We start from the raw sequence: 21,256 nt of genomic DNA on the forward strand, positions 1-21,256 counted from the left end.
TTATTGTTCAAAGTTTTAAAAGATTGGTTAGTCTTCTCATCTCTTACTTAACATTTAATAAAAGTAGGTTTATTTATAAATCATACTAACATTGTAACAAAAATAAATTAACTTTTGAGAAAAGGATTTAACTAGAACACACTAAATTTTGGGACAATAGTTGGTTAACTAGTTTACCAAGGTGACCATGATCAATTGAGATAGTTCGTAAGTTCTGTGGTTATGTCGTATCCTTAATAGTTTCTAATTTCTGTGGTTGTGTCGTATCCTTAATAGTTTCTAAGTTCTGTGGTTGTGTCGTATCCTTAATAGTTTCTAAGTTCTGTGGTTGTGTCGTATCCTTAATAGTTTCTAAGTTATGTGGTTGTGTCGTATCCTTAATAGTTTCTAAGTTATGTGGTTGTGTCGTATCTTTAATAGTTTCTAATTTCTGTGGTTGTGTCGTATCCTTAATTGTTTCTAAGTTATGTGGTTGTGTCGTATCCTTAATAGTTTCTAAGTTCTGTGGTTGTATCATATCCTTAATAGTTTCTAAGTTCTATGGCTGTGTCGTATCTTTAATAGGTTCTAAGTTCTGTGGTTGTGTCGTATCTTTAATAGTTTCTAAGTTATGTGGTTGTGTCGTATCCTTAATAGTTTCTAAGTTCTGTGGTTGTGTCGTATCTTTAATAGTTTCTAATTTCTGTGGTTGTGTCGTATCCTTAATGTTTCTAAGTTATGTGGTTGTGTCGTATCCTTAATAGTTTCTAAGTTCTGTGGTTGTATCGTATCCTTAATAGTTTCTAAGTTCTATGGTTGTGTCGTATCTTTAATAGTTTCTAAGTTCTGTGGTTGTGTCGTATCTTTAATAGTTTCTAAGTTCTATGGTTGTGTCGTATCCTTAATAGTTTCTAAGTTCTGTGGTTGGGTTCTATCTTCAAGATAGTTTCTAAGTTCTGTTGTTGCGTATAAGAACTTTATGATAATTTCAGTTCAATGGTTGTGTTGTATCTTCTATCTGTTTCAAGGTGATATTGTACTCCATAATGGTTTTCTCCATCATAAACTTCTTCACTTGCCCATCCCTCATCATCAAGTAGTTTCCACTGTCCCGTATCTCCTGAATTAAGAAAACATATTGTTGAAATTGTAGATTTTGATTGAGACTGGAGAAATTAGAGATAAGCGATGAAGGAGGATTAACTTACGTCAGAACCATCATTTAGTTTTGCATGTCATTCTAATTTTTCGCGCCAGGTAAATTTTTCTGTGGCGACGCATAAATTTCTTTTTCTGGATTAAGTTACCTGCAAGTTGGAAGTATCCTATTTTAAATGATTCCTGGAAGTTACCTGTTCTGGGGCATTTCTTTAAACTATCTGTTTAAAGTATTGCGAGAAGTAACCTCTCTAAAGCATCACTGGAAATTACTTGCTTTAAATCTTTGCTTTAAACTACCTGCTCTAAAGCATCGCTGAAAATTGCCTGCTTTGAAGCATCGTTTGAAACTTACTTTTCTGGAGTATTTCTTTAAATTACCTGCTATGAGCATCGCGAGAAGTTACCTATTCTTAAGTATCGCTGGAAATTACCTAATCTGAAGCATCGCAAGAAATTACCTGCTCTGAAGAATTCCAGGAAATTGCCTGCTCTGAAGCATCGCTAGAAATTACCTGTTCTGAAGCATCGCAGAAAAATTACCTGCTCTGAAGCATCGCTGGAAATTACCTATTCTAAAGTATCGCTGGAAATTACCTGCTCTGAAGCATCGCTGGAAATTACCTGCTCTAAAGCATCGATGGGAATTACCTGCCTGAAGCATCGCTGGGAATTACCTGCTCTGAAGCATCGCTAGAAATTACCTGCTCTGAAGCATCGCAGGAAATTACCTGCTCTAAAGCATCGATGGGAATTACCTGCCTGAAGCATCGCTGGGAATTACCTGCTCTGAAGCATCGCTAGAAATAACCTGCTCTGAAGCATCGCTGGGATTACCTGCTCTGAAGCATCGCTGTAAATTACCTGCTCCAAAGCATCGCTGTAAATTACCTGCTCTGAAGCATCGCTGGAAGACACACGTCCATTGTAAACATAAGTATCACAGTCCTAATATATAAAAGAACATTAACTATCTAAAAACCAACTAGCTGATTACTATCTATAAATAACAAATATGTTTGTAAACAGGGAAATGAAAATGAACTAACGCACTCTTAACTGAAATTTCTTAAAATAAATCATACAAGATTCAATTTCCATCAACTAATTAATCAAATGAATCAGCTAACCACAGTTATTGTTTTATTAACCCGCTTTCTAAAGGTATCATAAAGGATTTACAACAACAGAAGCCTTTAAATCTTCAATCTAATATTAATGATTTGCTTTGAAATTTGAAATACAAGCGCCGGTGTAGTGTGATAGCCCATCCCCTAGCGTTTACATCATTTCTACACAATTCTAGACATCAAAACCAATGTTTTGATCAGTGCTTAGGATCCGGATCCGCTGGATCCCCATTATTTTGGCTCTCTGGATCCGGATCCGGATCCGCAAAAAAATGCGGATCCACGGATCCGGATACAAGCACAATTTTATTTTTCAAAATGTGCAAAACACCGTTAATTTTCCAGAAAAATATCCGATTTTGAATTGTTTAACAGATTTTAAAAATATTCTCTGGGTCTCAGGTTTCTATCTTGCTCAAATCTTAACTCAGACCTCCACCGTGCACCCCTCCCCCACCCCCTTTAATAACTAGAGAGGGAGGGGGGGGAGAGAAGTCTCCCTTTTCCCCATTGCAACTAAGCAAATTTAGTCTTCACAAATTAAGGTGTAAGGATGTGTAAGAGTGAGGGGGAAAAGGGAGGCACATATGCTTAAAAGATACAGATGCTAAGGAACATCTTGTGTTCCCAGTATAAAGAGACTGTTCTCTGCCCTGAAGATATTCAAATCAGACCTAAGGAGTTGCCTGAAGGCAGATATTCCAAACGCGGAGGTTCTACTAAAAGCTAATATGAATTAGACCTGTTTTTTTTTCCATCCAATAAAGTAAAAAAAAAATCATTATCATTTTGTGCAAACTAGTAGAAAAATAGTGTAAAAAAATGTTAAAATGTTTAACATTTTTTTAGGTATGAAAAGATATTTGAACTAAAATAAAATTTTTCTTGATCAATGACCTGGATCCGGATCCGGATCCATTTTTTTGAAAAGCGGATCCAGGATCCGGATCCGGATCCGCATCAAAATTAAATGGATCCTAAGCACTGGTTTTGATACTTTAACCGATATCTAGTCATCTATTAAATATTTTGTTTAAAAATCATCATGCCTTGAAGAAAAAATGATTGTTTGATAATAAGGAAGACGACGTTGTCCCCTTGAAAAACACATTTTAGAATTAAATGCGTAACTAGTATTTTATATGTTTAAAAAGTTGGTTTTGATGTCTAGAAATGTGAAGAAATGGTGTAAACACTTGGCTCTCCACACACGACACCGGCGTAAAGTAATTCGTGTACTTCTCGAGTAAGAAAATGGCTGAGATTTGTTCCGTTTCATAATATCAATAATATCGCTGTCTTTGTTTATTATATTGTTGGAGGGGTCTCTATCAAAAGGTAAATTGAAAAACAACTATCCAGCAGAAAGCTTATGCATATAAAGATAAGTTTATTTTTGAAAATCCATTTTTATTATTTTTTTTTTAACAGGAAAAAATCATACTTTAAAAAATTGCATTCAGATTGTTATTATATAAATATATCTCGTTACCTCGTTACTTCCACTCTTCTTTATACGAATTTCAACTCTCAGAGTATTCATTGTACTGGGTGGTGAAATGGAGCGTACGTACGCAAACCAGTATCCCTGTGCGTCACGATAGAAAATTGCGTAGCAGAAGTACTTGAGCGCCTCCTGTGATATAAGCATGACTGGTTTCCAGTGAGTTGCGGTGTTTTTAGAGAATACGGTCTGATCCTGGGCAAAATCTCCAATAGTTGAAACAAAGTAGGAGTAGGGAGGTTTAGCTTTTACAACCTGAAAAGTTAATTGTCAATTTTAAATTCTTTATTTATAAAAGGATAAACTTAAGCTAAAATCTAAAAAGAATATAAAATTTTATTCTTTAGTCACAAATATAATGCGCCGACTTTTTTGATATAATGCAGAGTTGGCCGCCCTGTTTCAGATGTAGTGGGCTAGTTTCTCTTATCTTTTCAAATGACAAAATTACGGATACACTACATTTATCCCCCCCCCCCCTCCCACCACTTTGTACAATGTATTCCACCTGAGCACATTTTTTAAGAATAACATGCTGAATAAGTTTATTAAGAGGTCCTAGCCAGCTACAAGCCCCTCTGTGAAAGGCCGGGCAACGGACTGACCGGAACATACAGCTGATCTCATGACTCTCCAGGTTAATCACCAAATCTTCACTGTTACAACCAGAACTACGGTATTTACAGCTCACAGGGGTATCCTAAACATTAGTAGAAACTCACAAAGCAATTCTTTCAAACCTTTGATATTTAGAATTTTGACCTTTTGACCTGGCAAAATATATAGATATAAGGATAAGATAATTAACGTTTAAGGTGATAAATCAATCAGTTACTTTATCCACGTAAAAACTAATCAACCATCTATTTATTCATAGACATCATCAATGAGAAAACAATGAAGAAACAACTCTTAGACTTGGTGAGGTTTCCTCCATTTTTGATCAAAAAAAAGTGAAAACGAAAACATTTAAAGGAGACTCGGCTATTTATAAATAATTCTAAAAATCAAAAATATTTCGCCTTTATTACCTTAAGAGTTGATTCTAGTAATTTCTCTGCAATAATGCTCCTGCAGTCAATATGTTTATCTCTACAAGTTGGACACTGTGTTACTTTAGGCTGGCACTCCTAAACAAATCATTATTTTTGTCAGGAGAATTTTCTTTAACAGTTTAAAGGGATTGTTAAGGTAAAATGAAAGGGGGTCAAGGCTGAATTTTAAGAGATAATCACAACCAATATTAGTTCTATCTGACTGATTACAGCAATAGGTACGAAGATATGATGAGAGAATTTTTCTCTATGTTTTTGCGAATGAGATATACGTTTGTTGATTTATTTTGATATTGAATAAAGTTGTTAAGAAGAAGTTCTATCTGATGTCGCTGTCTCACAAATTGATATAAAATTGTGTCAAAGTTATACCAAACCTTATATATATGTGATATGATATATGAATCAAAGTTTTAAACAGATAATATTCAGCAAATACGGAACAACTCTGAAAATTAAGATAACCCAGAGGTGCAGATTTTAGGTACGCGCCAATCGTAATTTAAATACAATACTTATTCAGTTTTAATCGATATAATTGATAATAAAATTGTTACGTCTGTATCAAGTGACCAGAATGTCCACCCCAATAGCATTGCAGTATCTGGTCACACGGCTCTGTCTGAATCATGTGACCAGAGTTTCCACCAATGGCTGTTCAGTTTCTGGTTACGTGGCTCCGTCTGCCATATTACGTATATTTGTGTTTTTGTATAACTTTGACAAAGTTTTATATCAATTTCTCGAGACAAGAACATCAGATAAAACTAATATTGGTCGCGATCAACTCCAAAACTAATATTGGTCGCGATCAACTCCTAAAATTTTTAGGCTTCAGTCCATAACCTCATAAATTTTACCCGACCAGTCTCTTAAAATGTCGACTATTCAATAAAATTTACCTTGCAAATAATATGACCCTTCCTGCAGCTGTATATAGGACCAGACCGCGGTGTATCCAGACATATTGGGCATTCCATCCATTCTAGCTGCTCTATTTTACGCTTCCTAGATTTCATTCTTTTGTTGTCGGAACATTCCAAAGAATGGGAAAAAATATGGGGGGGGGGGGGAAACACTATCCATGATATCTGGGATTTTTGTCTTTGAACTGTCATTCTTGCGAAATGGCCATTGCAGTTTCTTTGTATTTTCCGTTAAACACGTAAACTATTTAAACCTTAAAGGGAACCCGAAATAGAACTATTGTAATAATTTCCAAAGAGAAAAATAAAATTTTATTATTTGATTTCTTTTCAGATAAATAAGTAATATAGTGCTTAAATGGGGATGTATAAACCCCATTTAAAATACTCGATTTTATATAATTTGCATGAAGCAACAAATCAAGGAGAAAAGTGAGTTGTCCTTTTCTTCGAGAAACAAATCATTTTCAATGTATTCATACCTTTCTGTATTATCTATATCTATTGTATCCTGTGGTTGTGTATCCTCCTGATCAGGTTCAGCTCCGTCTACTCCTAGTCCTAGATTAGACAAGATATCCTCGTCCATCCTTTAACAGGACAAAAACTTAATCCAGGTTGAAACCGAGTTCAATCATTTTTTATCAACTTATCTGAAATGATTCGGATTTGGGTTCAGGTACACTGGTCAGGGTTGGCGGTAAAATAATATCACATTTTCGCAAATAAAAAATAAATTCTAAAAAGTCTCAAAATGAAAGGGGATCTTATTATTCAACAAGACTTAGAGAAACCAGATGCCGGAGAGTAGGTCTTCCATGAGGACAGTTCCAGGGTTGATCAATTTCTCCCATATGATTTATCAGTCTTCTCATATCACCTAAATACCATGGCAGTGATAAAATTCATATCCTAGGTTCAGTTATTCACAGATTTCTTTTGAAAATAAAACTTATGAAGTTAAGAGGATTAAGAAGATCTTAAAATATGAATGAAAATATAGAATTTAAATATAATTTTTATTTTTTGACCGTTAAAAAATCTGACGAGGTCAAAGAATAATATGTCGAAATGTGGTTTAGAGTATTTCAGATGATACTGTTATTAATCCGGTTTCCAAACTCTATAACCCCCCCCCCCCTCTCTTGGATTGAATTTAAGTTTTACCTTTAGATAAAGCTTTACCAATCATGACACTAGTTCTGCAGGCTCGGGACGCAAACATAGCTCTGACCCTGGAAGGACGAGTAACCGTTCCTTCTCCTGCTTCTGTCAACAGGAAGATCAGTTCATCAATATCCTCCTTACCAAACGTCCAGTTCTTGCTGATAGGAAGAGAAGTAAGCTTGACCCTGTGGGTCGGAGGGGCAGACGGATCCAGGTCGAACTTGAATCCGTTCTTCTCAAACACGTCCAGATTATCCATCAGGACGTTTTCATTGACAGCTGTAAGTTCAAGGTTCTGCGGAGAAACCATTTTCTGCGAGTTTATCACTGTTGTTCTCTGAAGGGTTTCAAAATTATACTTCTCATCCGTGGCGTGCTGGTCAACTATAAACAAATCATCTTTCAACCCAACAATAATAAAACCAAGATTAAATTGTCCAAAAATACTCATATCTTTGAAATTAGATTTAGATATTTGTCTCTGCAACTCTTTCTCCGCGGTTTTGTTCTCGTCCGGGTTTATCCTGGCGGAGAAATTGAGTTTAGATCCTGATGTTGAATTCGTATTCAGGAGGGATGGAAGACTTTCACGTAGTTTCTTCATTGAAAATGATAATTTAACACACTTCTTTTTACGTGAAGATGGTTCCACTATTTTGGATGATGTTTCTAGGGTGTCCTCTGGTTTGTTTATCTCTTCTAAACCTAGCTCCGGGTTAAATTGTAAACTAGAATCGACTATCCTTTCCGTATTCCCAGATCCGGAGAACTTAGATGCAGAGGCTAAAGGAAACTCGTCAAATGTTATTTTCAAGCCAGAATCACCCGTTATTGAGTTCACGCACTCTTCTTGTATTGATGTTTTAAAATCGTCAAATATGACGACAGGTTGGGAGGAACAATTGGACACTGCATTTTCCTTTCGTTCTCGGTCAATTGTTTCAAAATCGTCAATTATGACGACAGACTGGGTGGAACCATTCGTCACTGCGCTTGTCTTGCGTTCTCGGGTTATCGATTCAAAATCATCAAATATGACGACAGGCTGGGTGGAACCGTTCTCATTTGTGCTTTCCTTTCTTTCTCGGTTAATCGTTTCAAAATCGTCAAATATGACGATAGGCTGGGAGGAGCTGGAGAGTTTTAAAGATTCTCGGCTTTCCATTATAATGCTTGGCAGGGATCTGGATAAGTTACGAGAACGGGTTCCAATCTCAGATTTCTCCGGACTGTGGAGTCGAGCTGACAAGGAATCCAAGTCTAGTTAAATCAATCAATCAATCATATTAATTGATTAAGAGGTTCAGTGCTCACAACTTGTAATCAGAAATATGTAGAACCATGGTTTTTTTCAGAAGGTGGCATTAACCTTTCTGTTAACGCCCATATTTTTCTTTTTTAACTAATATCACGTTTATTTATCCACGAGATCTCTTGACATTACAACTCTGTCTTTTGCATTTAATAATCGGCTTTTTTACTGAAAAAAATGTTTACTTGTGTACTTTAACATTAAATTATAAGATTTTTTTCAATTTTATTTTTTCTGATTTTAATAGAAGATTAATACTTAAGTGTACAAAATTATTTTATTAAAGATGCAGTATTTACTTTTTTCAATTTTAACCATATTTAAAAATACTATGTAATTCTCAAAGCCACCCCCCCCCCCGAGAAAAAAGATGAATATAAGTGTAAAACGTTTAATTACTCCTCTAAATATTGTGAATTCCAAAATACAATTATTCGCTTTACACTTTCGACTTGTTTTAATCTTATGTAACAAACGGATAAGAGGAATGGGGCGAGGTAAATATATTCTCATATTTAAATTATTAAATTTTTTCATTGATTTATTCCTTCTGATGAGCTTCGGTCTGCTGACGGAGCAAAAGCACTATTTACGGTTTCATATTTATCGTTAATATCGGACTCCTCCATATTCTTTCCATCTCCTCTTCCCAGTTTACAGAAATAATCATCTAACTGTAATTTTAAAAATTCCAAAATTTCGTTTAAACGGAATTTCCAAGTGAAACATGCAAAATGTAAATTTTAATACATATCTAAGATCAAAGACAAAAATTGATTTAATAAATTCAAAACTATTCTTCAAATTTAAATTAAATTTTCTAACAAAAAATCAGAAAATAAAGATATGAATACCAAAAGAAAAGCTTGAAATTAGTTCATGAACGACAATTGAAAACAATGTTTAATTTTTATGCTTTAAAAATTAATAATCTTTTTTATCATTTTTAAGAATAATAAAATTCCTTGGGTTGTTTTTTCGTTTGTTTCTCAGCCTTCTCCGAGGATAATTTTCTCTTAAGATTGATGAGCGAGGATAATCCTTGTTTCTTGTCTCCAGACCCACTTTGAGTCAAGTCAAGGTTTTTAATCAGTCCTGTCTCAACTCTTTCCTAAAATATATTTACAATACTTGAATATTATATACATCATATATACATTATGCAGAAAAATATGAAAAAAATACTAATTTAAGGAAACATAAACAGAAGCATTTACACAGAGACAGCATAATGTTCTAGTTAACTTTATTGTGTTCCAAATTGTCGGTTTTCGATTGAAATTTCTGAGACTTTACAAAAAATTTAAAACTGGACTTTTTAATAAATTGTACATAATAAAGCTCTACGCTCATATAGATATATTTGTATACATGTTAGCTATATGTGGCCAAACGGCTGGACCAAATTGGCTGATTTTTTTTTTAATCAAATTTTTTTTTTTCAAAATTCAATTTAAAATTCCACTGGCAACGCCGGGCACTTCAGCTAGTTGTTCATAAATATTAACAAACTGACATTAATTTCAAGGTTAGAAAAGCCCGGTCTGAACTTTTTCTATCTTTAAAAGAAAAAATAGGAACATACTTTAGGAATCCAGAAATTAGGAAAAATAGGAACATACTTTAGGAATCCAGAAATTAGGAAAAATAGGAACATACTTTAGGAATCCAGAAATTAGGAATGGTTTAAATGAGGCTAGACAAATTCCGCGTGAAAACAAACACTCGGATCATCTTACAGAATTCACAATTTCGATGCTTACTGGGATATCTTGAAATAATGAAAATTCTTACAAATCGTCAATTTTTAAAAGTTTGATGTTTTTTTAAAAATCCTTTTTCGTCGTATGTCGATATTTTGCAGAATTAGGGAAACTACCTGAGCAATGTTAATGTTGAGAGGAATATTTCTTGGTCCGTTCTTAAACACAGTCTCCAAGGTCTTCCGGAGTAGAGAGCAGAGATACTTCTCGTTCTGGAGATAAACAAGTCTCTTGTCCGGGGTCACGTTAACATCTACACTAGTTCTCAGGGTCTCTATGTTGATGAATACGAAGGGAAATTGATTCCTGTTATAGTAGTGGTATACCTAGAAACACATAAGTAAAAATATAAGTATTTCAAGAAAATCCGCGATGAATCTAAAAGAAAAAAGCGGGGTTTCCTTCTGCATATTTATGAACTACTCTCCAGATTTTTTACCGCTTACATTTCAGAAAATTTGGATTTACATAAAGATGCATGATAAAATTAGGACCATTTACGATTCTTTCTTTGTACTCTTTTCCTTCAAAATTTTTAAATCGAAAATTAGATGAAATTGAAAAAACTACTAACTTGATTGTAAAATCACAAAATGCGCACCTCATTAACAGTTTTACTGATCCTAGGCGGATCACAAGGTCTGCTGTTTATAAAGAAGAATTGTCTATCCGCCGCCCCACGTCCCTCTCCATGCTCACAGCTGGATATATATCCTCAAATGAAAGGACTGTACAAAAAATAGTTAGTTAAAATTTTAATTTATGCGAAATATTTGTGCTTTTAAATTTTACAATAATAACACCACTTCCATCTAAATTTTTGTTCGAAATCAAAAAACGGTAATATATTATTTTTTAAACACTTTTTTCATTACTTCTGTGCGACATTTTACCATAAATCCTTCCTTCAGGATACTCGCATATTCAAAAAACCCTGTTTTGCTTTATTATACATTTTTCTTCTACTTTAAATGTGTTCACAGAAATTTGTCTCCCTTAATTGTTATTTTTATTACTGAGAATGTGCTTCAATTCTACTAGAATGCAGAATGAACATCTTAAACTCAAGGAGAGAATCACATGAATCTGCACATTTGTAATTTGCTTAATCATAATATTATTCAGGGGCGTACAATTTTAAACTTAGGATTTTTCACAGTTCATAAAATTCATAGTTTGAAATTTTAATGATCTATGACATCGGGTTGCACAGATTTAGAAATTACAATTTACGAGTTCTTTTGCAAAATCTCATTTCCTGTACAACTCTGTTATATAATCTACAAATATATGTTCTAAACCAAGCAAAGTATAAAAATATACAGTTCTTTAATATAGATAAAAAAACCAAGCAGAAATTTGGTAAAAATATGGGTTTTTAGAGGGGGGACACAAATCTTCTAGGGGGTGCACAAAAAAAATTTCGGCGAACGCGCCCCCTACACTAGAGTTCTCTTACGCCCCTGATTATTACTATAATAACCAATCAACCTAAAGTTAAAGTAGTATGTCCTGTAGGCAATGTTGAGCTCCAGCCACTTACCCTTGTCTGCTTGGGTTATAATGGATCATTTCTGGTATAAATGTTTTAGGATTCAGTGTGTATGTCGGATAAGTATAGAAAGGTTAAAATGTTTTAAATAAAATTTTTGAACAGACCGTGGGGAGGTCCAGAAGAAGTACAAGAGCGCAGGATCATTCATTTCAAATAATTGTACCTGTAATCTGAACCTGTGGAGGGGTTCCTTTAATTCCAGTCTCTGCTAGCTCCTCCTCGGTAAGTTCTGCAGTCTTAAGAACCAGTAATCTAGAACCCTGCTTACTTCCGTATACACTAGAAAACTAACTATTATTAGAGAACCAGTAATCTAGAACCCTGCTTACTCCCGTATACACTAGAAAACTAACTATTATTAGAGAACCAGTAATCTAGAACCCTGCTTACTCCCGTATACACTAGAAAACTAACTATTATTGGAGAACCAGTAATCTGGAACCCTGCTTACTCTCAATACACTAGAAAACTATCTATTACTTGAGAACCATTAATCTGGAAGCCTGCTTACTCCCGTATACTAAATTTAAGAACATTGACCTGGAACCCAAGAGATTACTCGAGAGTTTTAACCCTGAATCCTAATCTCTCCAACGTACGTGTACATAAGAAAACTACTGATTACTATGGAATTTATAAACGGAACCATGTTTACTCCGATCGAAATTAAAATACTAGAAATTCCAAATTTTAACCTGGAACCCTGTTTAGTACACTCAAAATTAGAATACTCGAAGTTCCAAATTTTAACCTGGAACCCTGTTTAGTACACTCGAAATTAGAATACTAGAATTCCAAATTTTAACCTGGAACCCTGTTTAGTACACTCAAATTAGAATACTAAAAATTCCAAATTTTAACCTGGAACCTTGTTTAGTACACTCAAAATTAGAATAATAAAAATTCCAAATTTTAACCTGGAAACCTGTTTAGTACACTCAAAATTAGAATACTCGAAGTTCCAAATTTTAACCTGGAACCCTGTTTAGTACACTCGAAATTAGAATACTAGAATTCCAAATTTTAACCTGGAACCCTGTTTAGTACACTCAAATTAGAATACTAAAAATTCCAAATTTTAACCTGGAACCTTGTTTAGTACACTCAAAATTAGAATAATAAAAATTCCAAATTTTAACCTGGAAACCTGTTTAGTACACTCAAAATTAGAATACTCGAAGTTCCAAATTTTAACCTGGAACCCTGTTTAGTACACTCGAAATTAGAATACTAGGATTCCAAATTTTAACCTGGAACCCTGTTTAGTACACTCGAAATTAGAATACTAAAAATTCCAAATTTTAACCTGGAACCCTGTTTAGTACATTCGAAAACTAGAACTTAATTTCATATTTAGGTAAATTAAGAGTTCTTTGTTTGAGCAAATTCAGAAATAAGTGGTTGGGTAAATTAGACTTTCTTTTTTTTGGTAGATTGATTAAATTTTAATTAGATTAAGCAAACTAAGCGTTTTTCCCCAATAAATTGTGGTTTCATAATGACTAATGAAGTGAGTTTTAAAACTTAAAACTTTAAAACGATGGATTCAGTACAATTACCTGACAATATTATCTTTAACGTTTTCATCTCCCTTGGTCGCCATAACTATAGTTTTCCTTCCTTGACCCACAGTGTTGGAACAGATTATTCTTACTCCAGTACTAACCAGGCAGTAGGCATTCAATACCTTATAACAGGAGGAATTTTTTACTTGCTTTGGTTTGTCAAAAAATATTTTTTTTGCCGAATCATCCTTTGATCTTGGGAGATTTTTAATCCAATTTCATACATACAAATATATATGAGCGAAGAGCTTTATTATATAGAATAATAGATTTCTACCTGGCAGAGCTTTGAAAACTCCTTCTTCAAATTCCTCGCAAATTCCTTCTGACGAACCGGCATAGTTGAAAATATATCCCGGAGTATTACTGAGGTTCCAACTGTTCTTGCCATCTTCTCCACTCGCACAATAATACCGTTGTGATCGTATGAAATATTTGATCCTAGCGGAGAACTGGAGTGTCGGGTTGAGATGGATAAATTACTGAGAGCACAGAGAGAGGATAGAGCTTCTCCCCGGAACCCGAAGGTTTCCACTCCGACCAGATCCTGAAACTCCCGGAGTTTTGAAGTATGATGCTTTAATGTTAATCCCTGGAAATTCGATTCTACGACACCTGAAAGTTTTTATATTTATTTCCCTCAAAGAAGTTATTTTAGTCAATCTTGAAGTTAAAAACTTTTGGTAATTTTGGAATCATTGTGACTGGCAATTTGAACACTAGTTTTACTTTAACATGGTTGTTCGGTTTTGGTATCTTAACTTTAAATTGCTACAGATCTTCGGGATCGATTTTCTCCAAGAAATATTTTTTTACGGTTAATTTTTTGGTCCGTTAGGGTAATTATTAACTGATAATAAACATTTAATAATAAATATAATAAATCTGAATAAACCTGCTCCATTATCTGCGACCTCAATCCAAGCAGATCCATGATCCCGGAGTTTAATCTCAACCTGGGTAGCTCCAGCATCTAGACTGTTCTCAACCAATTCCTGTTAGAAGATAATAAGATAATAAAAAATCATCTTTTTTTTCTTTTTCTAACTTGTATTTATCAGAGGTGAGAAACTTTTTGTTTATCTTAAACACTTTATCTTGTTTTTCAATATGGGCAATTTTAATGGGAGTGTCTGGCATGGTAATAATTTTTATAAAACCGATTCTCAAAATCATCTCTCCAAAATGGAAACTTAATGAGTATAATAAAGACTGAATTTGGGTTCTTGCTGAACAAATGTGCACTGTAAAAACGTCTGATAGGTCTCAAATGAATCCTAAAAAAGTTCTAAACAAAACTGCATTTTCAGCTGAACTACCATGTCTAACCAGACATTCCCTTTAATATTTGAGGCTAAATGTTTAACCTCAAATTACCCATTCCTTAAAGCTTTTCTTAACTGTATCAATTTATTTTTTTTTAGTTTTTTTATAAAACAAATTATTTGATACATGTATTTAATGCAGAATGCAGAAAATCATTTTTCCTATCTTCTTGCTTCCTGGCTGTCTTATTTTGCTCATTCAATTAGCTGCATACCCCCCCCCCCCCAGGATGGTTAATAGGATGGTTAATATGCAGTTTCGAGATGCTGATCAGGATATTTGTAGTATTTCTCCTGAAAGCTTCAAGAGATCAATAATTATTAAATTAACAATTCTGAAATTAATAATACGAAATACAAAATTGCCAGTGCTAATGATCCGAATCCGCAACAAAATTAAGTGGGTAATACAATAAATTTAATAAGAATAAGATTCTTTACAAAAAATTTTCAATTTTAGAAACTAACTAAATTTGGAAATGGACAAAATAATTCAAAATACCTTAACTGCCGTGGCGAGGTTTAGTATAACCTGCCCTGAGCAGATCTGATGAACTGTAGTTTTATCAATTGCATTTATACTCCCAGCTTGCTCTTTAGTCGGCTCTTCTTCGCCAACTGACGACGATTCAAGCATTTTATTCAAATATTAAATATTCTAAAAATTTAAATATTAGAGAAATTAGAAAGATACAAAAGTCAGTAATTTCAAACGGTGCGGATTTTAAGTATTATCGGAAAAAGTGTTTTTTTCTCATAAATTAGCAAAAGGAAAAAAGGGAGTTTTTTTATATAGGTCGATCTCTATGCCTGTCCCAGCCGAAGTCTGAGAGCTTCATATTCATGGAATTATTTAGCGCACAAAATTGCCCCCCCTCCCCCGAAAACTTTCCTTTGGGCAACTCAAATGAAACACATGTGCATAGTTAAGACGCGGGTAATTTCCTAGAGAAGGATTTTTGGACCCCCCCTCCTCTATAAATTTTGTACATGGATAACACATGGATATAGCCTGTCCTAGCCGTAGCGCTCGGCCCAGAAATTGTCTTAACCTAACCTAACCTAAAATAATAATAAAAAAATAATAAGTCATGTAAAAAATTGATAGGAGGGAGGGGAGGGGAGTCCGAATATCGTTCACTAGGACGGACCCCGCGTGACTCCCTAGCCCAACCTTGCCGCGCTTTGCTCCTAATCTTTCCTAGCCGCAGCACTCAACCTTATAGCTTCCTAACCTTGAAGTAATACCAATTGAATATTAATAACCTCCTTAATATTAAGTTTATAGTTGAAATCAAAATCATGTACAAAAATGATTGGTAGGAGAGGGGGGGGGGGGGGCAAAAAGCGTTTACTAGAACAGACCCAAAGACTGCCTGAGTGTTAACAGGTTCAACAATCCCTTGTAAATGCAAACACCCAGCCCTTGAGATCTTGTTCCAAGATAATTTTAACACTCCAGATACGTTTGAAATAGCATAAAATGGTGGCAATGGTGATTATTTAATGAAACGGTCACCTTTACTTAAGCTGTCAGTCCCTAATACAAGGTGAGGGAGTTATGCATGGGGAACTACAATATTAGAGTGTAAATTGTAATTTAATCAAAGCCGGAGAAGGGGTCTGTCCTAGTATACGATTTTTGGACCCCCCCCCGTAGGGGGGGTCCAAAAATCGTATACTAGGAATATACCCGGAGAAGGAGCGACGGGTCTGGCTTATTATATCTTTTGTTCGTATTTTTCTTCGTGAATTAGACTTTTCTGGCTACTTTGGTTTCAAGATATGCATTTGAACATAACAATTTTAACATCATCAACTCATTACTCAATTGTTTTTGTTTGATTTGAATTGAATAGAATCAAACTGCGCGGAAGGCAAAGAATGCCCCGTACTATACTTTCTAATAAGATATAATCAACAAATCAAAAAGTGTTTCGTAACCCGACCTACTGACAAAAAGTGGGCTGTGTGCTTTCAAGGAAAAGAAGAAAGGGGCAGTGGCGCAACAAGGCGGGCAACAAGGGGGGGAAGGGGGCAAGGCACCCCCTAGTCTGATTAAGGGGGGCAAGTTAAGTCCACCCTGCTTTGCAATTTAGCGATTTATGAATCCTGACCCCATGAGCAAATTTAAAATCTCTGATCGTAAAATAAAAAAATGATAATTGAACGTTAGTTTATCATGAGCTTATTGTTCAATCAGAGGAATGATTCAAAAACAAGATGAAAAGAAGGGATCAATAATAATCGTCGCCAGGAAAATTCGGAACAGCTTAAGATCAAAATTTTAGGAATAGCAATATATAACAAATCATAAAGTTTAAGCTCATTTTTTCTTTTTTGGGGGGAGGGGACTACTTAATGATAAAGTAAATTATTGCTTGAATAATGGTGAAGACGTTGTCCTAAAATCTTCTTCTTCTTCTTCAAACTTTTATTAACGAAAAAAGACAAAGATACATTTAAATGAATAATTTTTTAAAACATACAGATGTAAATTGAGAAACTCTAAAGTTAGAATTTATATAAATCAGAAATTGCTTACCGCAATTTACTCTCTATATACATACATAGTATATGGTTTTATGAGATCAATAACAAAAACAAGAATAAAATTTTCCATTCGGTATAATGCTGCAATCATGAAGGACAGCTGGACTTGAGCAGACTCAGAAAGAACAACAAAACTGGAAACTAGAAAAATGACAAAAAGGAAACGAAAAAACCGAAAAAACTGGAGAATAAACAAACTGAAAATAGCTTGACAAATGCGGTTAAAAGTACAGAAATATATGCTAGAACTGATCAATTAAATAGGACAAACAAAAGTTTGGAAGGATGACCATGACTTATGATTCTTCGAAGGTTCTGAGTAGAATTATAACAAGAATATTTACAAAATTTGTGTTTCAGTTGGGTATAAAATTACATTGGTTATATGCAAGAATCGTAATTCTGAGAAAATGACTTAACGCCTTATTTATGCATTGACAGCAGACTTATCGCCGCTTTCAGAAAGTCCTGAATTCACCGGAAATCGTTTGATTGTTTACAGGTATAGAGTTACTGAAAGCTCCGAAAGTCCTATTCCTAAAATCTATTCTGAATGAGATTAAATCTGGAAAATTCTACTCCTTCATAGCAGATGAAGCAACAGCTTGTACAACCAATATCTTTCATTATGTAAACGTAAATGTAGGTTATTGCAAGTGTAAATTATGAGGCATTTATATGGGACAGCATAGAATCCCCCCCCCCCCACCTCTTCTTTTTAAGGCATTTTCATGTATAACTAAAAAAATGGTTTGATAAATTTCTTTTTTATTTCATATCAGATTGGGTCATACTGAATATCCGGTTGGTAAGGTTAATTTTTTATTGTTTGAATAATTGCACATTTTTCTTCCCCCCACAAAAATATTTTGAGGGGGGGCAAAGCCTGATTAAAAGGAGGGGTAAGAAGGTTTGCCTCCCCCCGGGGGGCAAGAAGTCCACCTTGTTTTGCAATTTAACGATTCATGAATCCTGACCCTCAGCAAATGAGCTCTGATCGTGAAATAAAAAAAATAATAATTGAACGTGAGCGTATACTTCAATGACTTCAATAGATATACTGTATTACAACTATGAAAGGCATTTCTTGTCAGTTCTGAGTACAACGTACATTTTTGATTTATGGACGAATAATGAACATATATATATATATTATATTGTAAATTAATTATTATATTATTGTGATATATATTAACTATAATAGATTTCTTTTTTCAAGCGAAATATTTCCCTCTTACCCCCCTAACAAAATGTCTAGTTGCGCGCCTGGGGGGGGTGTTGCAAACCTGCCCCCCTCTCCCTAGACTCTGTCATGATCAGGATTGTGGACAATTTTTTTATCAAATTTTGCGTGCAATTAAGAAAAATGGACAAGGGCGTATACAGAAATAAATCTAGATTGGGGCGAATTATTTACGCGAAGCGCAAAATAATGTTTGCCCCCCCCCTTAGGAGCTCCTAGGCAGGGGGGGGGGGCAAAATTTGAACTGTAAATTCAAAACAGCTGGCTTCTTGGATATCAGGCAGAAGCATAAGATGCTTTAAAGGTACACATACAGTCCAATTACCTTGCATGTACTGTCTATACTTTATCTCTCCTTTAAACAAAACTAGCAGAAAAAGCATTGTTTCTAAAAATACGACATTTTACGATACTGTTATGATAGTAATAATTAGTATTAATTAGTATTTAGTATTTAAACTAGAGATAGTAAAAGACAGTTTTGAAAATGAAAAACTCAACTTAAACTAAAATTCTATGAGATGAGAAAAGGACAAAAAATTACGTTTTGAAAAAAAAGTAGTAGCACAATTGAAATCTATATAATAAAGCTCTTTGTTCATTTATATGTTTGCTCGTGGCTGGCCAAACGGCTGAATTAAATGGGCTGAATTTTAGTGAGGAAAATCATGCGATACCCTTGGGGATGACATAAGCTAAATAAATTATAAGTTTTTTATTTAATTCGATTTTTAAAATTCCACGGGCAACGCCTGGCACTTCAGCTAGTTTGTAATAAAAAGAAAGATTACCAAACGGCGGTGCAATTAATAAAGTAAATTAAATCCAAATTAAAAAACAAAACAAAAAATGGTTTTTACTACCTCCAAACTCAAGCCTTCATGGCTTGGCATTTAAAAATAATTTTTTTCATTCGCTTTCCCTGATAGCGCCCATCCGATTAGGATGAATGTGCAATGAGCATTCTAAATAGATTTTTCATTCGGACTTCTGTCAGCAAACCAATTTTTTTTATGTTCTACACTCTTGAGTTTAAGATTTGAAAAGTGTGAAAGCTTGCCCCCCACCTTTACCTGTCTAGGGCCGGGGCACTGCCCCCTTTGCCCCCCCCCTGTATACGCCCTTGATAATTCACCAAATTTGTCTTTGCCGCTTCGCCCATCATTTTTAACAGAATTTCTCACTATTTCTCATTTTCAACTAAAAGAAAGTATTGCAATGACTATGAAGTAACACCCCCCCCCTCTCCGAGAATCTCTTATTTGTGCTTTTTAGAACTTTTAATAATTTCACACAAAAAAAAAACATATAATTTTGTTTTCTCTCCACTTCAGGGTGTCCAGTACCAGTATCCAGTATCTGTGGTATCTATAATATATCAGTATCAATAGTATCCAGCATTGAATATCCAATATCCAGTATCCAGTATTAAGTTCCCAGTATCCAGTATCCGGTATCCAGTATTCAGTATCCAGTATAACAGTATCCAGTATCCAGTATTGCAGTATCCAGTATCCACATCCACTATCCAGTATCCACATCCACTATCCAGCATCCAGTATCCAGTATCTATAGTATTCAGTGTCCAGGTTTCAGTATCCAGTAATCCAGTTATCTTTTTGTATCAGTTTTCAAGGTTTTCTATACAATATACATATCTTACTTAGGTTCAATTAAGTAATTACAATAAAGTACGTTTATATATTTTCCACGCTCCAGAAAATATTTCTTGTTTGAATTCAACCAAATGTCCTCGATATTTAACAAGAAATAGGAATAAAACAATATAAAGTTTCATTTAATTTCATTTAATCTTAATTTCCCTCAGGATTTCCCCCCACCCCCCTTCCACACGGAATAAAAAGTCCATCATGAACAATTTACATATATATATATAACTATGTACGATTTTAAGGGATTTTTATGTATTTCTCCAGTATTTTTTGGTAAAATTGTAATTTTTAAAGTTTACCGATAAAAAATAATCAAGGGAATATAATTATGAAGAATATGTCAACCCCTGGTTTTAGTTGGAAAATATTTGAAACCAAGTTGATGTTGGATCAGTTTAATCCAGGTTTTACGCTCAGACTTGCGTACACGCACCTCAACTTACGCATATTCTAGTGAAAAGTTGAAAATGGTTGGTTTTCACCAATATTTCATTTTAGTGATTTTACTTGAATACAGGGATAGATAGAAATTGTTAATAATTTGTTATTGTTTGACTTTTTTATTCTATATTTATTTTGTATTAAGATATCTACAGGGTGTCCCAAAAAACATGGGAACTCAGTGACGAATTCGATATCGTCTTTGTTATGAATTAACATTGTAATACCTAATTTCAAAAACCATAATATTATTATGTCTGCTAGAGTTTATTTTATGACAACGGTAAATGGCTGTAAAGATGTGTCTATAATGTCCCCGCAAGATGAACAATGAAGAAGGGCAAGTTTACTCTGTTTGTATACAGCAATTTTCTTGTTTTACTAAGTACAACCGTATGCAGTCAAAACACTTACAGACGTAACTCTTACAGATTACAGCTTTCTCAGTAGGTATCACTATACTAAATCAAAGAATTATTTGAAAAGACAATATCGAATTCGTCACTGAATTCCTATGTTTATTGGGACACCCTGTATGATTTAAACCATTATCATCATTATTAATAATCATTTTTATTAAAATTATCATTATCAATATTATTATTTTCCTATCTTGTATTTATATAGAGGAGCGACTACACTGACTACTCTTAAAGGGTTTCTAACAATATCTCTGGATAAAGAACATAAGTCAGAGAAGTAAACACTAAATATATAGATATAGATATTTATATTAACACAACTAACAGACTAAATATAGATATTTATTTTAACACAACTAACAGACTAAATATATAGATATTTATTTTAACACAACTAACAGACTAAATATAGATATTTATTTTAACACAACTAACAGACTAAATATATATATTTATTTTAACACAACTAACAGACTAAATATAGA

General features: G+C 34.1%; 3 protein-coding genes across 3 annotated transcripts in view; 1 reads left to right on the forward strand and 2 right to left on the reverse strand.

Moving 5' to 3' along the window:
- Positions 1–53: 53 nt before the first annotated feature.
- On the reverse strand, positions 54–6,427 carry LOC111697659 (uncharacterized). The gene is made up of 7 exons (XM_023467733.1): positions 6,235–6,427; positions 5,729–5,834; positions 4,803–4,901; positions 4,280–4,471; positions 3,760–4,026; positions 2,029–2,085; positions 54–1,099 (listed from the first exon to the last, which is right to left on the reverse strand). The coding sequence occupies exons 1-7, from the start codon at positions 6,339–6,341 to the stop codon at positions 968–970; spliced, it is 960 nt and encodes a 319-aa protein (XP_023323501.1). The 5' UTR covers positions 6,342–6,427; the 3' UTR covers positions 54–967.
- Positions 6,405–15,115, reverse strand: LOC111697658 (mismatch repair endonuclease PMS2-like). The gene is made up of 11 exons (XM_023467732.1): positions 14,942–15,115; positions 14,010–14,109; positions 13,392–13,729; positions 13,109–13,236; positions 11,713–11,828; positions 10,596–10,708; positions 10,111–10,320; positions 9,196–9,342; positions 8,779–8,905; positions 6,920–8,179; positions 6,405–6,632 (listed from the first exon to the last, which is right to left on the reverse strand). Exons 1-11 carry the CDS (start codon positions 15,074–15,076, stop codon positions 6,523–6,525), a joined length of 2,784 nt encoding a protein of 927 aa, XP_023323500.1. The 5' UTR covers positions 15,077–15,115; the 3' UTR covers positions 6,405–6,522.
- Positions 15,116–20,324: 5,209 nt separating this feature from the next.
- The window catches only part of LOC111697664 (transmembrane protease serine 9), a 16,730-nt gene continuing 15,798 nt past the window's right edge, over positions 20,325–21,256 (forward strand). Inside the window, exons 1-2 of the mRNA XM_023467740.1 lie at positions 20,325–20,425; positions 20,977–21,048. Of these exons, the coding sequence (XP_023323508.1) occupies positions 20,376–20,425; positions 20,977–21,048 (122 nt within the window). The 5' untranslated portion in view covers positions 20,325–20,375. The remainder of the gene's footprint in view (positions 20,426–20,976; positions 21,049–21,256) is intronic.

Source organism: Eurytemora carolleeae, unplaced genomic scaffold, assembly GCF_000591075.1.
Source record: "Eurytemora carolleeae unplaced genomic scaffold, Eaff_2.0 scaffold115, whole genome shotgun sequence".
Classification (NCBI taxonomy): domain Eukaryota; kingdom Metazoa; phylum Arthropoda; class Copepoda; order Calanoida; family Temoridae; genus Eurytemora; species Eurytemora carolleeae.